Source organism: Dysidea avara, chromosome 4 (genome assembly GCF_963678975.1).
Source record: "Dysidea avara chromosome 4, odDysAvar1.4, whole genome shotgun sequence".
Taxonomy (NCBI): Eukaryota; Metazoa; Porifera; class Demospongiae; order Dictyoceratida; family Dysideidae; genus Dysidea; species Dysidea avara.
The window spans coordinates 21930864-21946367 of NC_089275.1; the positions used below are offsets into that span (position 1 = coordinate 21930864).

Below are 15504 nucleotides of genomic sequence, written 5' to 3' on the forward strand. Positions count from 1 at the left end.
AAAGCTAAAACAATTATTGTAAATGTTACAAATGAATTTTTCACTAATTATACTCTAAACAAACAGTCATAACAAAACCTACCTGTCTGCTCCATTGGAGTTACTGAAATTATCGTACGTATTATAGATAATCTTTACTGTGAGATACATTTTCACTGGGCAGTTTATAGTATAGCACAATTATTCTGCCTATTATCATACTCAGAATATAGGCTTGTGCTTACATAATATATATATAAAACAGGTCATGAAGTCAGACTTTCGTACCTCTGATACTTTACAATCTATAGCTACTCAAGAATGCCAGCATGCATATTATGCCTGATTCCAATGTGTACCCATTATTATATGCCAGCTTAATTACCACATGTTTGAAGTAATCAAATTGTACGTAGTTACATGTTGTCCTAGTTTGACTATAGTACTATTACTAGAGATATCTGCTTCATGAAGAGGGTAAAAGTGTATATATCTTTTAAAAATATCCATAGGGTCATTTGTCCGTGTGTGAATAAACAGTAGATTGAGAATATGACAACCTTGATGGTCAGCATATGAACTGATCAACTCAAGCCAATATATGTTTCAGTAAAATGAAGGTGATATTCATGATGTGTGCTACTAGTTTTTGCAATCATGCTACATTCGTTCAAAGAATAAAATGTAAGAAAGGAATTCTAGTATAAAATATGAATTGACTTGATTCTAAAAAGCACCTTGTTCAGTCTATTTTAACTGAATGACTGCCTTATTAGCATATATTTGTGTTATGCTATAGTTTTATGATTTTTCTTTATATAGCTACAACAAGGGCATTGATAATTTTTCTAATACCTAAAAGTATTTTGTATGTTCATTGATTTTTTTTTCATAACTGTGACAATTGCTAAGGCAGATGCCACATAAGTTTGGGAAAACTAAACCCCATTAGTGAAGTGGTGGAGAAGTATAGTGTTTAGTGAGGAAGTTCTAATGGAGGCTAATACAACTATACCAAATAAGCCAGAGGGGAAGCTGGGCATTTACAATGTCACATATGCCCTTTGTTTGCAGTCTACCTGTTCTTGCTTCTGGTAATAGCCTCTTTAATGGTTGTTTCATCTCCAATTAATGGTCATCTTTGCTATACTAAAAAATGAGAAGCTGAGGATGCTACCAATATAACTGATTGTTAATCTTTTTTAGTATCAAACCTCATGTCATATCAGTTCAATTCAGTTTCACTATGTAAATACATAGCTAGTATAGCTTTTAGACATTGAGGTGAATGATTATATATGGCTGCACCAGTTTTGTTATTGTCAAGGATTACTACGCTGATGGTCGTTCCACTGATTGCCTATTGTGTGGTGAGTATTGTACATTCATTTTCTTACAAGAGGATCATGGCAAAGAAGATAATTGCAATGATAGTATATAGCGTTATGGTATAGTTACAGTTGTGCTTGCTGTGAACCATTGTCTGGTTTTTGTATACCATCTCTGGCAGCCTGTGCTGCACTTGTGTTATCCCTCTTCATCTTTGCTGTACCTGATGTGGCATTCTTTGTGCTTGTCCTGTTAGAATCTGCCAACCTGACGAAAATAATTTACATTGATGACAGTATATATGATCCATCAACATATCTCCATACCTTTTAGTGATTACTTTACCTTCTCCACTGCTCCAACAAGATCACACTCCCTATCTCTCTTGTGTAAGCAATCCTCCATAAATTCAAATTCCTTTTTTGTAAATTGTATCATGTGGAAGTCCATTCCAGCAACATTTTGTCCATCTCCCACCGTGCCACTTTTAAATGGCTTTTGTAGAATTTCTTTGTTCTATGTAGAGTAGATTACTAACTGATGTATTCAATTTGTTTTCATAATTTTTAGCTATTGTGTTTTCTTGTTTTTGTAGGTGGTACCCCTATAGGCTTTGTTGCTTCCTGTAGCCATCTTACCTTGTGGTTAAATCTATCAAATGAATAAATACCTTCACCACAAGATCATCAAATCAAACCAGTTTATCCATGGTGTTCAGAGAGTGGCTTCAGATAGGGAGAAGGCTGTCAGAGCAGGAAGATTGGTGGAAGCATTAATGGAGCAAGTGAAGCCTGCTATATCTGTGCTAATTACTGGAGTAATTGATCGATCATTTATTATTGATCATCACTTTTGCTGCTATGAGTGCATCTTCAACACCAGAAACACAATTTCTTGTCCAACAAATAGCTGGACTTGATCTGGTGTTTTCTGTCAATCACTAAGCCATGCATTGTGCTTTGGATTATACAATGTTTGCCTGTTATCCAAAACAATTAATGCAAGACCATGACTTGGATAGGATACCTCTGTACTATATGTTGTCATATTATATGTATTCAACATTTTTTTGAATGTGACCGAATATTGGAAAATCACCAGGTACACTCACTGGAGACCTCATGTTTGTAGATTGTTTTTGTAAATGTGGTCATAGTTCGTTGCATAGAATGTCAATATGTTTCTAGTCATTCTATCAGTTTTAGCTGATTGCATTCAAATTTCAACAAGCATTTATGACCAGTATTTCTGTAAAATGATGAGTTCATTATGAAATAACAATCATTTCCATCTATGTATGGTTTGCTACTAAGGTGTAAAGAGATAATAACATTAGTTAGTATCTAGAATGACACATAAGGACCTGACCATGGAGGTATGTTACAAGCTGTTTATGGCAACAATTGGACAGCCTAAAAGTTGCCAATATTGGCAACTTTCGGCAACCCAAAGTTGCCAATATTGGCAACCCAAAGTTGCCAATATTGGCAACTTCAGGCCACCCAAAGTTGACTATATTGGCAACTTCAGGCAACCCAAAATTGCCAATATTGGAAACTTTTGTGTTTCTTTGAGTAACCACAAATGACGCTCAAAAGTATCCAAACTTGGCAATAAATTTACTTTCTTTTCTGAGATGATAGAGAATTTGATTGTGGGATTCGGTTATCCACAATTGGTAATTTTGTGTGACAAATTCTTAGAATTGCCAAAAATGGCAATTTTATAAAAGCGTGTCCAGTAGCTGCTGTTTTTGGCAATTATAACAACAGTCTAAAAGTTGCCAGTTTTGGAAACTTTGACACTTACAGTTTACCGGTATTAAGCATGAAAGTGAGCATTACAGTGTTAAAGTTCACAAAGCTGCTAACTTAACTATGCTTACTTTAGAGGAACTGTTATAATGATGCCTGAAAGTATTTATGATTACTAGCAATATTATCAGTGGATGCCAGGTAGCTAGCTATACATTCACTTTAAAAGCAGCAGTAGGAATATAGCTACGTAGCAAACTTATGATATGAATGTGAATTGACCAAAATGCGATAAAATGGACAAAGTCATAAGAATATCTTGCTACAAATCATGCTATATAGCTACAAATCCCCAAGAAGAGGTTCCTCAAGAGGCTTTCACACCGTTGGCCAAACGTAAATGTAAGAGGACCATTAAAAAATGCATTAGATATGGACAACATTAATTATAATTCTGTTTGGAAAATGTACATCAACTGTAGTTGTAAATAATGTTTCTGTTGAATCTTAAAGATACGTAAATTGTAGAACAGTGCATTGCAGCAGTAATCACCATATAAATCGTACGGTTTAGATATACATTGAGCCAGCAGGCATAAACTACAATAATTATAATGCAGAATAGGGTATTCTAAATTTGTGTTATGTATATTTTGCTGCCAAATTTGGCAATATTGAGTCAAACCTTTCACCATCTTTTTGGTGAACTAGATCACAAAATCTGCTAATCCAGTTGCCAATTAAGTCCAAGTTCTCAATTTTCTTAGTTAAAATCGAGTTGTATTGCCAGAATGCAGAATGGATAGGTACAAGCACAGTTTGTGGATGTTCAAGTTACCAAATTTGGACTATAGTTTTCAGTTTTGGGACACTGAACTTTTGGCTTGCTTCCAAAAGTAGCCTAAAGTGGAAACCTCAGAAAATTGCCGAAACTGGCAATATGTAAGCAATAAAATAGTTTTGCAACTTTTAAAACTTGCCAAATGTGGAAACTTTTATTTGCAAGAAATTGCCAGAAGTGGTAATTTTAGTATGCATGAACAGTCCAATAGTGGGCATCAAATTTTGCCATTTTTGCAAACTAGATCCCACAATTGATTTATTCATTGGTCTTCATAAAAAAGAGTACATTTATTGCCAGAATTAGTAGTTTTGAGCACCATCTTAAACTGCCAAATTTGGAAACCATCAGCAGTTTCAGGCTTGGCAACTTTTTGATGGTTTCCAAAAGTTGCCAAAGTTAGATAGAAACTTAGTTACCAAAACTTGCCAAAACTGGCAAATTCTTAGCAGTCCTATAGCTTTGCATTACACTGCTTTATAAAGTTGCCAAAAGTGGTAACTTTTGTTTGCAAGAAGTAGCCAAAATTGGCAATTTTTAGGCTGTCTAATAATTTCCAAAATTGGCCTTGTAACATACCTGAACCATGATAGACAAGTTATAGCCAACAAACTTTCTTTATTCCTTTATTCTGCTATTCCATATTCTCGGCTTTTACTTTGATTCTACATCAATTAAATAAATGAACAAATTATATACAGGATGTATGATACACATTTGTGAACAAATTTTGGAAAATCGACCATATGGGTGCATTTGACATGTAAAATATCAAAGAACACGGTTTACTGTGTAAATCTACTTGTTAATAATTGTAAGCCATTCTCAATGCCTTAAATTACAAGAAATTCTTGAAATAATTTTTTAAACTGCACCCTCCTCTTAATAGTAATTCACTAAACATGAAAATTCTAATTATTTTTTGTGTAAATAATGATTAATCTAAAGCAATGTACAACAATAGTATCAACAAAAGTATCAAAATCAAGATATTACATATGCATGTTGCTAAGAAGAGGAATATTAGCATCTACAGACCACACTAATGCACTGTGTCCGCTTGGTAGGTGAGTGATAGTAGAGTAGGAGAACATGACAGAGGACACAATGAGCAAAAGTTTGGTGTAGGATAATAGGAATAGTGTAGAAAGTACTGGTATTGCCCTATGTGCTGTGAGTCTGTATTTTAGTGGAGTAACGACTTGCTATGATGAGTGAGATAGCAATACAAATGAGATAAATAACATTTTAGCAGTCATCCATGCCATCATAGAAACACATCTTAATTCCTAAATCAAAATTGGCAAATGAAATGAAAGTAGTAAAGACATTATATTGGTCTTGAGGAAAGAGCATTGTTCTATAAACACTAGTGATGTTCATGTATAAAATGAACATGTTAATGGTTCCTATAGTTACTGTGAGGTTGAGAAGAAAAAGTAACACCACCAACATGAGACCCACTATTGCTATTGGTATGATGAACAACAGATAAATATTTGAACATTGTTGACACTTTGTTGATCCAAATACATTCAAGTTACTGAAACCTTGTTGAAATTGTCCACGCAATGTACCAGATCTTGTACACTTACACTGTGTATTGGGATCTGATAGTTTTAAATGTGTTGAATATGGTAAATAATGGAAAGATGAACAATGTAGAGAAGTCTGATAAGAGTTGTCATTGTCTAAGCATAGACCCAACTATGACGAGGTCATAATATAGTTTGATCATTAATGTCACTAGTAATTCCATAATTGTGAAGGGATGGGAAGCAGTCACATGTACCATTGATTTTAACAAAACCTAATGGACATGGAATTTGATTAATATAATAAACATCCAGATGGATCTTACTGTTGACGTCGCTTCTTATAAACAGTTCACACCATCCTTCCTCAGGAAATGCAATAGTGTACATCATCTTCACTGTACTTTTTGTGATGAATTTGTCACAACACAAGCAGAACTTGGAATGTTGTTGTTTACATAAAATACTTTAGCTGTTACAACATCAGCTCCTCCTAATAATTTATTAGGATTTAAAGACCATGGCAGGATCAATGTTTGGCCAGGATATAACATACCAAAGTTATCCTGGTGGCAGTCATAGTGTTTCTCAACACAAAGACAAAGTGTGTTATCTTTAGTACTACAAGGTAGGATACTACAACTCCATCACTTATGTACTGAATGTACTGCTTGCAATTGTTTACATAAAGAGGTTGAACATCTTTACTACCAAACACCGACTGTTCTAACCATGCACTTGCAATGGGTAACAGGTAAGTTATTACAGTATATGCAAATATTTTTGATTGTTCATTATTGTTTTTAAATAAGTAGTTATTGGGATTAATTTGATCATCGCATATTGACAAAAACAGAAAGGGTATAAGTGTATTGATCTGCATGAGCAACAATGGCAAACTTTTCATACTGATTTTGTATAATGTTTATAATGGTGTTGCTTGAGATCAACATGTAAAAAAATTCCTTTGAATGCTAGCCAAATATAAGCCTTGTATAATATAAAAAAATTATTTAAATTCAACATAGCTACTATATATTGCACTAAACAGTGCTTTTAATGCATTTATATTCTTCTGTTGGACTAACAAATCCATTCTACTATACATGGTTCTTTAACTTTTCCAGATTATATGAATGCATGTAACATTATAGTTGTACAGCTAAACAGTGAAACCTGTGTATTAAAGTCACCTTGGGACCAACCAAAAGTGCCGTGTCCAGGTAACTTTACATGGTAAGTGATACTTTGGAACCATTGCCAAGTATATACAGGTGTCCTTATTTTCAAGTTAAACAGGTCCCACTGTACATGTGTACTTGGATAGGTAGCTAGCTATAGCTGGCTGATATAGGGTCATTTTTTTGTAGTAATACTTTACTTAAGAGCATTGGAAAGCAAAGTAGTACAGAGGTCTTCAGAAGAAACTGAGAACACATACATGTAGGGACAGTACAGAGATAGCCACATGCAATAATTTATGAAAAATATCATGAAACTATATAGTCACATTATTTAGGCTCTGGAAACATGAAACATTGTAATGCAACCTTTAAAGAAACCGTGAAGGATGGATGCAAACAAAGACTGTTTTAACAGTACCCTTTGAAAAGAAAGTCAGAACAAGTAGATATAGCTACTTGTACACATCTTTCATTATATAAACTCTCAAGAGTCGATTAATATTAGAATGTAATCACTGCCACAACATTACTCACCATAAATATTTATCATCAATATAATCTTCTATATATATATTACTTACGTTCCATTAGGGTCACTTATCTATCTCGTCAACCACTGAAAGTATCAAAGCGGTTTTTGTGTCTCATAAAGCAGTCATCATCTAACTTCACCAAGTTTATTAAAAGACGTTTCTAGCTGCTGTCATTTGCCATCTTCAGCGTGTTGAATGCACGAGTGTAGAGCAAACTTGCTGGAAATTTTTGTGCAAACTACATGGTGAACCACAAGTAAACAACTAAGCCATTCAATTAAGCCTTTCAGTTACACTTTTTTCTATTACATGTCATGTGTGTGTTCTTTACTGCACATATATGCCATAGCTACCATTATTCTCTCACTGGGTACCTGCTTACCTGTTTCAACATTGTTTTTTAAAGTGTTTTTGTACTTGCAATCAATGCAGCTTAATATACTTGACTGAGGAAGGTATTGAGGTGATGACAAGGTAATATTGTTTTGTAGGCTAACATGAATTGCTTCAAGTGCTTTGGACCTTTTTTTGTTTTACCTTTAGTTAGCTAAATTAAGTAGTTGTAAAGTTACAAGGTGATGCAAAGGATGCAGCACATGTTGCTGTCAGACCATCAGTACTGGCCACTATATAAAGCTTTAAAAATTTAATAGTGTAACTAATGGCATGTAAGGAATTCACAGGTATTAGTCCGGCACAACAATCTATCACCTTACCTGAATGTATAACATGTAAAACTCCTGCAGCATAGGACAGGTACCAGTGCATGCTGTAGGGCACTGTATACTGATGCTACATGCTGACAAATTCATTCCTTTTTGTAGTCAGTAGGTTATAAATGTCATGTGGAATCTGAAATGGTGCTAATACATGTACAACCTGTATGACAGTTACTACTAACACTGCATTATAGTTTGCATCTTTGTGGTAAACATGTGGAGGCTTAGCTTAGCTAAACACAGCTAAGTTATGAATCGTCAAAGTTGGTATATTGGATGTGTGTGGAATACTCCTTTACGCAAATCTGGTCACATATATATTAAATATCAACACATCTGGCATGTATTACTTCACTACACTGTACTACAAATGTTTGAATAAAAAGGACCTCAAGATCCAGTCAATCTTGAGATAGCTATATATTTTTGTCTTTGTTCTCCACTATTTAATTTAAAAATCGCTTTACAATCTGATCTACGGCCATGGCAACTATTAATTTTATTACAGTCCATGCATGTCTTCAAACAATGCATGATTGTTTTTGAAAAGACTTTCTTCCAAACCCATTACAACCTTAGCTTGTATACAACATTGATTTTCTATTTTGTCTGTATATTACACGTATGATTTTATAAAATAGCATTGTCATCAGCTGGTTGTCATACCACATGCAAGAATAATTTTCATGCAGTGTACATGTATCATGTCATGATATTCACTACTTTGTTTTTAAGTGCATGCCATGATGCATGCAACTATACTTTGCTCTAGCTTAATAGTTTCTTCCATTTCACCCGGCCTGACATGTATGCTTTATAACTGTCAACTTATAGATAAGATATTTCATTACTTTGAGAAGGTTATATCATCAGTCTCAAAATTATCATCATCTACAGCAGCATATAGTTAATAGGATTCACACTGTCCAATTAGTCTATTCTATTGATGATTTTCTGTTTCTCCTCATTTCCTGCATGTATTTTCGCTGCCACAGATATTTCCCTCTTTTCCCATTTTTGTGTCTAAATCTCAGGCTAATATTGAACATGCACATGTAGGTTAGTTTTTTTTTCTTCTTCCAAAATTGCCACACTCGTACAGTATAGCTACCTCACAAAGTGCCAAGTAATGCATATACTGGATTGTCAGATTCAGTGAGCCCTCCAACATTAACTACAAAATTTTACAAGCAAAAAGATTAACTGTGTCAAACACATGTTTTGAATGCCACTGTGCTTGTCAGTGGAGCTGCAATGACCATAGCTAGCTATACATCACTGCAGAAATGAACCCCACCCGTACTCCATTTTTGTAATTTTCTGGTGAGACACAGAAAATCACCAAATAGTGCATGCCTTGATACACTATTAAGTGATGTACATGCATTTTACTGAAGTGTTTTTAGCTCCATAGGTAATGCATTCATTTTCTGGTCAAGCCTGGTAAGAAATGTTTACAAGTTGTTTTTGTGCTCAAGATTAATGTTTCATATTGCCAATATCATGTTCTTACTATCACAGTGAAACCTAGCTGTCAACTCTGGTCATGTTTGGGCAAAATTTCCTCACCTTAAACTTATTAAGTAGGCAGCTAAACGTTACACATGTATGTCCCATATTGTACACAAATGACACTTTTTGCAGAGTATACTGCAATGTCCCAGCTGACCTCATTACACGTGCAGTGAGCAGGTTTTACTGTATTATAATGCACATGGGGATCACCCTAAATCCAATGCATTTTCACAACTGTACTGTGTGTGTATACACACGCCATACATGTACTCAATTATAAATACTATACTCATCTGGTCTCAATTAAATTTTCAGCATTGCAGCTGACCTTACGTGCAGTCAAAAATGACAAGTATAATGTGTATAGCTCTAATGCAAGCATCATAATAGACTAGTGCTTAGTAAGACCATTGATGCAGATTTAAAGGGTAGGTATAGGTTTGTGGAGTACCATCAGTTGATAGATTTGATTCCTGTGGAGGGAATACAAGATGTGAAAGAGTGCATCTATAGAGATTGTATTATCGTTCATATTTATAGTAGCAGTAGCTATAGTTCCATGCAAGTTTTAATGAAGACACCACTACAGCTAATAGATGAGGAAAAAAAGAATTTAAACCTTCATCAATTAAATGTTGAGGGGAGGGGGTTCCAGGGTCTGTAGAAAAGCAAGAAACTGCATGACTCTTCATACACTAGCTAGGGACTATAGGGTGATAGTTGTAACCAAAAAGCTTTTATATACTGTTAAAAATGAAGAGTAACCACCACTCTAAAGAGTTCCCAGTGTAGAGAGGATTTAACACCCCTGGAGAGTAACCAACACTAAAGAGAATAACCATTATACTCTGAAGAGTAAGTGACACCACCTTCAAAGCATGTGTTACTGCTTTAGAGTGATAGTTACTCTCCAGGGGAGTTAAATCCTCCCTACACTGGGAACTCCTTAAGAGTTGGGTTGCAGTGTAGTTGTGACTGGAAGTTGTAAAAAATAGTGAGATTGGACTAGTTGTAAAGATCAGACTAAAACAGCAACCTACACCACAGAATAGTATTAGGTCAGAGTATACGTATATGTACTGTAAATGTGTATGCATTTTAACTTAGTTTCAATTGTCTGTTTATTACATAACTACTGATAATACCGCTAGTATTGATGAACTAAATTGTATTAAATTTGTGACTGTTCTATTTGAGGGTCTGGTATAATTTTAGAATATCTCGTCAATTTTGGCTATTTTTTCTAGAAAGTTACAGACACATGCAGACAGAACTCTAATTGCATGTAGAGTAATCAATGTTTCTAATTTATTAAAACACAACACAAGTGTTACTCAGTCATTGTGAAAGAAACTGTTATAGCTACAACTGTTAGGCTTTTCCGATCCAAATTTGTCATCCCTTTTCTTCTCTGGCCACCATAGCAGCAATTGCAGAGTATTATACGTGTGACTGTGTGTATGACAAAGTATAGAGTGCCCTTATACACATGTAAGTGTCCAGTTGTATGTTAGAGTTGCATAGGTTGTATGTTGTATTAGAGTGGATTTATTATCAATAATTCTAGAGGCTTTGAATACATAATAGCCAGTATGATAGCTAACATTCAAAACATTGATGTATGTGCAGCTGCATATGTGACAAGGCTTATAAAACAAGGCATATTAGCACATAAAATTTGTTTACTTTTTTCAAACTATCATCTCATAACTTCTCATAACCATTATGCTATAGCCATTTGCAAGATATTTCTATTCCAGCAATATGACCTATTGTGATGTGGTGTAGTTTGAGCCCATGCATGTGCCTGGTTTTCTCAATTCGTAGACTACTCCCCTGCATGCACAATTAAATAGCATGTACACAGTCCAAAAAACGTTTGTCCATAAATTACTTCATACACAAATCATTGTGTATGGCAGTAGCTAAAAAAATATTTCTAGCTTAAAGAGTGGTGGGAGTATAGGGCATGCAGTATCTGTTTATGTCAAGATTTTTTAAACAAGTATAGAGTTAGGGCTTACATGGTAACATGCCAGTGGAGGGGACAAACAGACTGATGGGAGTTCTCAACTTAACATGCTTAACTAGGGGATCTGCATGGGGGCATGCATGCTCTCCCAGGAAATTTGTTGCGACAACATTGAATCTGGAAGCAATTTGAGAGAAAAGGTGATCTGGAAGTAATAGCTATTTGGGAAACAGTGAACGCAAGGGTGCATATATAGCTATAGCTAACGTTTTGTTGGAAGAAATAACTTGGAGTCATAGGTGAAGTTATGATCTAGGTTCCAGCAATAGAAAAACACTGAAACTAAAAATATGAATGATGTGGGAAAATGAAATCCCCATAAAATCCACCATCTGTTTATGTAATGCCATGCATGAATAGTAGGGATTTTCCTATTGAATTACTTGCCCACGGGGTAATTAACCTGCCCACAGGATTTGGCGTGCAGGCAATTCATGCAGTGACTAGAACTCACCTATTGACAACAAACCCTTAGTGCCATGTTTTAATAAGTTATTTAATGCCTCATGCATAAGACAGAAACAATTAACTTTCTGGGTTATCAAAGGTAAAATCTGTGATGCATGCACTATCCAAAAGCACATGCACATGTCATATAAGCCAGTATACTATGTGGAAATTTCCATGCATGCATGCATCCATGTATATGTTTTCAAGTGTACATTTTCACTCTATGGGCTGTAGCTACATAACTATATGCTATATACATCAAAGCTATCACCCTCAGTCCTACTTACTTTCCACCTTCAGGTCTGCTTTATCCGTCACAGGTCGTGCAGGGCGCAATGTCCATCGTTTGTATGTACCTGCTGTGCGATTAAACTATGGCAAACGAAGTCTATATTATCGTGGCACAACTATATGGAACAGCCTGCCTACCTCAATCACCGAGATGAACTCATTAAATAGCTTTAAGCTAGCTTATTTAAGTCATATTTAGTTAATTGTGTGTATATATGTACCTATATTGTTTTTGTATGCTTGTTCAGGGCACAGCTGAAAAACAGCTTTTGCTGATGCTGTCTCCCTGTCTAAATAACATTAAAAAAAAAAAAAAAAAAGCTATATGCTATATTATGCAGTCTACATGCATGCTGAAAATTATGTAGCTGTATATAGAGCCTTGTTCTGAATACATCTATCTCTCATATATATACTGTATATCACGTCCCTGAACAGTGTGGTACTTCTCCTGCATATATGATGAAATTGGAAAAGTTAGCTTGTTGGCATGCATGGTATGGTGCCGGCATTGTTTAAGCCATGTCACCATCAGCCCAAAAGTTCTCAATTGACTCAGAAGCATGCAGGTGACTGCAGACTTGCATACTTGATACTGTATAAATAACAGCTGAGCACCTAAGCTTATACACGCAAAGGTGTCTGCCGCCAAGTTGAATAGGCTCCATAACTTTGAAGATAAATGTGCTGAGACATCACTCTGCTGGTATAGGCAATTCTAATTGTTCACATGCCAACGCAGCCGCCAAAGTGTTTTGGTAGTTCAGCTATTATCAGTGCACTAGTTTTTTCAATAAATTCTTTCATAAAAATGCTCGCATACATTCATGTGTGCAATTATTATGCATGCATGCTTGCCAATTAAGCTTAAAATACACTAGCTAGCTATACGGTACATCAACAATATACAGTGTAGTTACGCATTGACAGTACGAATATTCAATGTCCAGTTCAATGTGAGTTAGATGCTGTCAGTTCCGTCATCTTCGTGTATCAATCTCTTGAAGTCTTCGTATGTCAGTGACCCGCTACCATCTTGATCGACTTCAGCTATCATCGTTTGCGCTTGCTCCTCTGTTATGTCTTTACCTAGCTCTCTACACAGCTGTCTCAGTTCTATCGCTGACACATAGCCGTCGCCATCCTTGTCGAATATACTAAACACGGTCTTCAGCTGCCTGTTCTCTTGTGAAACAGTCCGATTGAGGGTGTGTCTTGCTACGTAAGAAGCAAACTCCTCGAAATCAATATCTCCTGTGTGGTTTGCATCCACAGCTCCAAGTATCTCCGCGGTTTCATTAGGGTTGGGATGAAACCCGAGTGATTGCAAGATACAGTTGATCTTCTCTCTCGTTATCTTACCGCTGCCATCGCGATCCATAAGCTCGAAAGTTTGGCGCAACAACGGCAAATTGTTGCTGATAAAAACGTGCGTTTCCATCTCTACCTGTTGTCTGTAATGTTTAGTTTTCTGCTAAACAGAAAAAAAATTCGTCTTTTACTGTACCCCTGCAGGCAAATGTGTAAATTACCTTACGCAATTTCCTGTGCGAAGACAGCAAACTGAAAATACAATCCAAACCACAGAGATAAATACTGTATGATTGAACAAACAATCTAAGAGTTGGCAGTCAAAACAATTAATCGTTTAACAAGTTCACATCCTTACAGGGCTGTGTACACTGACCACAGCTTTGTCATAGTCAGCAGTCTTACACCCCCAAACACAGCAAACAATGCATGGTGATGGAAATCAAATTTATTGAATAGCACAACAACAAACAAATCTTGTGTCTTCCATTTCCTACTGTGTCCTTAATCATTACCATAACAGCTGGATATTCACTCACCAGTGTTGGACAGTTACTTTTTAAAGTAACTAGTTACATATTACTTGCAACTGAACTATATAGTAAGAAGAAAATATCCTGACTGCCTGGCAGACTCCTGTAAGTGTTAGAGCGTTAATCGGATGGCTGCAGGTTCGAGGCTGCCCAGGTCCAGTCATGGATTTTTTCTTCTTTCTCCTACTTTTCAAACATACTTAGTGAAGTTAATATAAACATCTTAGGCCTTTATAAGTCTGCCTTTACCAGGTACTTCAATCATAATAATAATAAAACTATTTAGTTACAGTTACATATTACCCATAAAATAAAGTAACTATAATAATATTACATATTATATTACTTTGTGTCCACAGCCTTAGGCTGTCACATGTGAAACTACTACCTTATCACTGACATTATTGCATTGTTGGACAATGTGCAAATCTTGTAAGAAGCTGGTGAATAAGCTTCATTCAGTAGGCTTCATTACTTCATTGTGGCTAGGCGTCACTCAATGGATCACTAACAAGATTAGTAACTTTGTTACTTGTAGTAAGTTCATTAATACTTGTAGTAAGTAACTATATTACTTAGGTAACGCATTACATTTGTAAGTAAAGTTACTTGAGTTATACTACCTATTTTTATAGCGTATTTCATTATATTACTTAGTTACCACAAAAGTAATAATATTATGTAATGCATTACCCCCAACACTGTCACTCACTGTCTAGCAACCATGCAGATCATAAACAGAGTACAGAGCATGCCACCCAACTGTTATTACTTAAATCTGCATAATTCGATTGGCTAGTAACCCAGGACATTAAGAACTGTACCCCACTTAATTTCAGAGCATCATTACCTAGCCAGCCATGCACCGCATTGGAACATTAACGGGTAGATATTTACTATGTTGCTAAGGAAATACTATGCTTATTACTGCAGTTCCTGGCTCACACCAACATAGTGATGTGGGATACATATTGGAATATCATGATACTCACAGTCCCATACCAATAGTCCATAATATTATGGACTCTTGCTGACACATAGTGTAACAATATCTGAATTCACAGAAATATGAAGGTCTGGTTTAGTACTACAAATAATGTTATTAGTAGTGTAGTTAGATTGTTTGTCAGTTTCCTATATATTACACAATGGAATAAGTGCTAGCTCTGAAGAGTGAATTGAAATTTATGTGTCGTGAGTGTCCATGCACTTACGTGACTTGTTTGCATAAAAATGCACTGTACCGTCAAGAGCAAATAATATGTAACTCTTGGTATTGCATATAGCATGCACCATGACTTTAAAACTGTCAGATACAGATACACCGTTTAGGAAAATTGCACAATATGCACTACACTCACAAAAATTCTAAGTGGATGTTTGTACAGTCATGTTCGTGTGCATGAGTTTCCACACAAACACAAAAGAAGGTTAGTAACCAATCATCAAACATCATGTGATCTAAAAACAGTTGAACACATTCAATCCGAACATCTAT

At 35.6% G+C, this 15504-nt stretch overlaps 1 protein-coding gene across 1 annotated transcript; it reads right to left on the minus strand.

The window, feature by feature from the left end:
• Positions 1–13123: 13123 nt before the first annotated feature.
• Positions 13124–13543, minus strand: LOC136253664 (uncharacterized). Its single transcript, XM_066046324.1, has one exon. It carries the CDS (start codon positions 13541–13543, stop codon positions 13124–13126), a length of 420 nt encoding a protein of 139 aa, XP_065902396.1.
• Positions 13544–15504: the final 1961 nt, after the last annotated feature.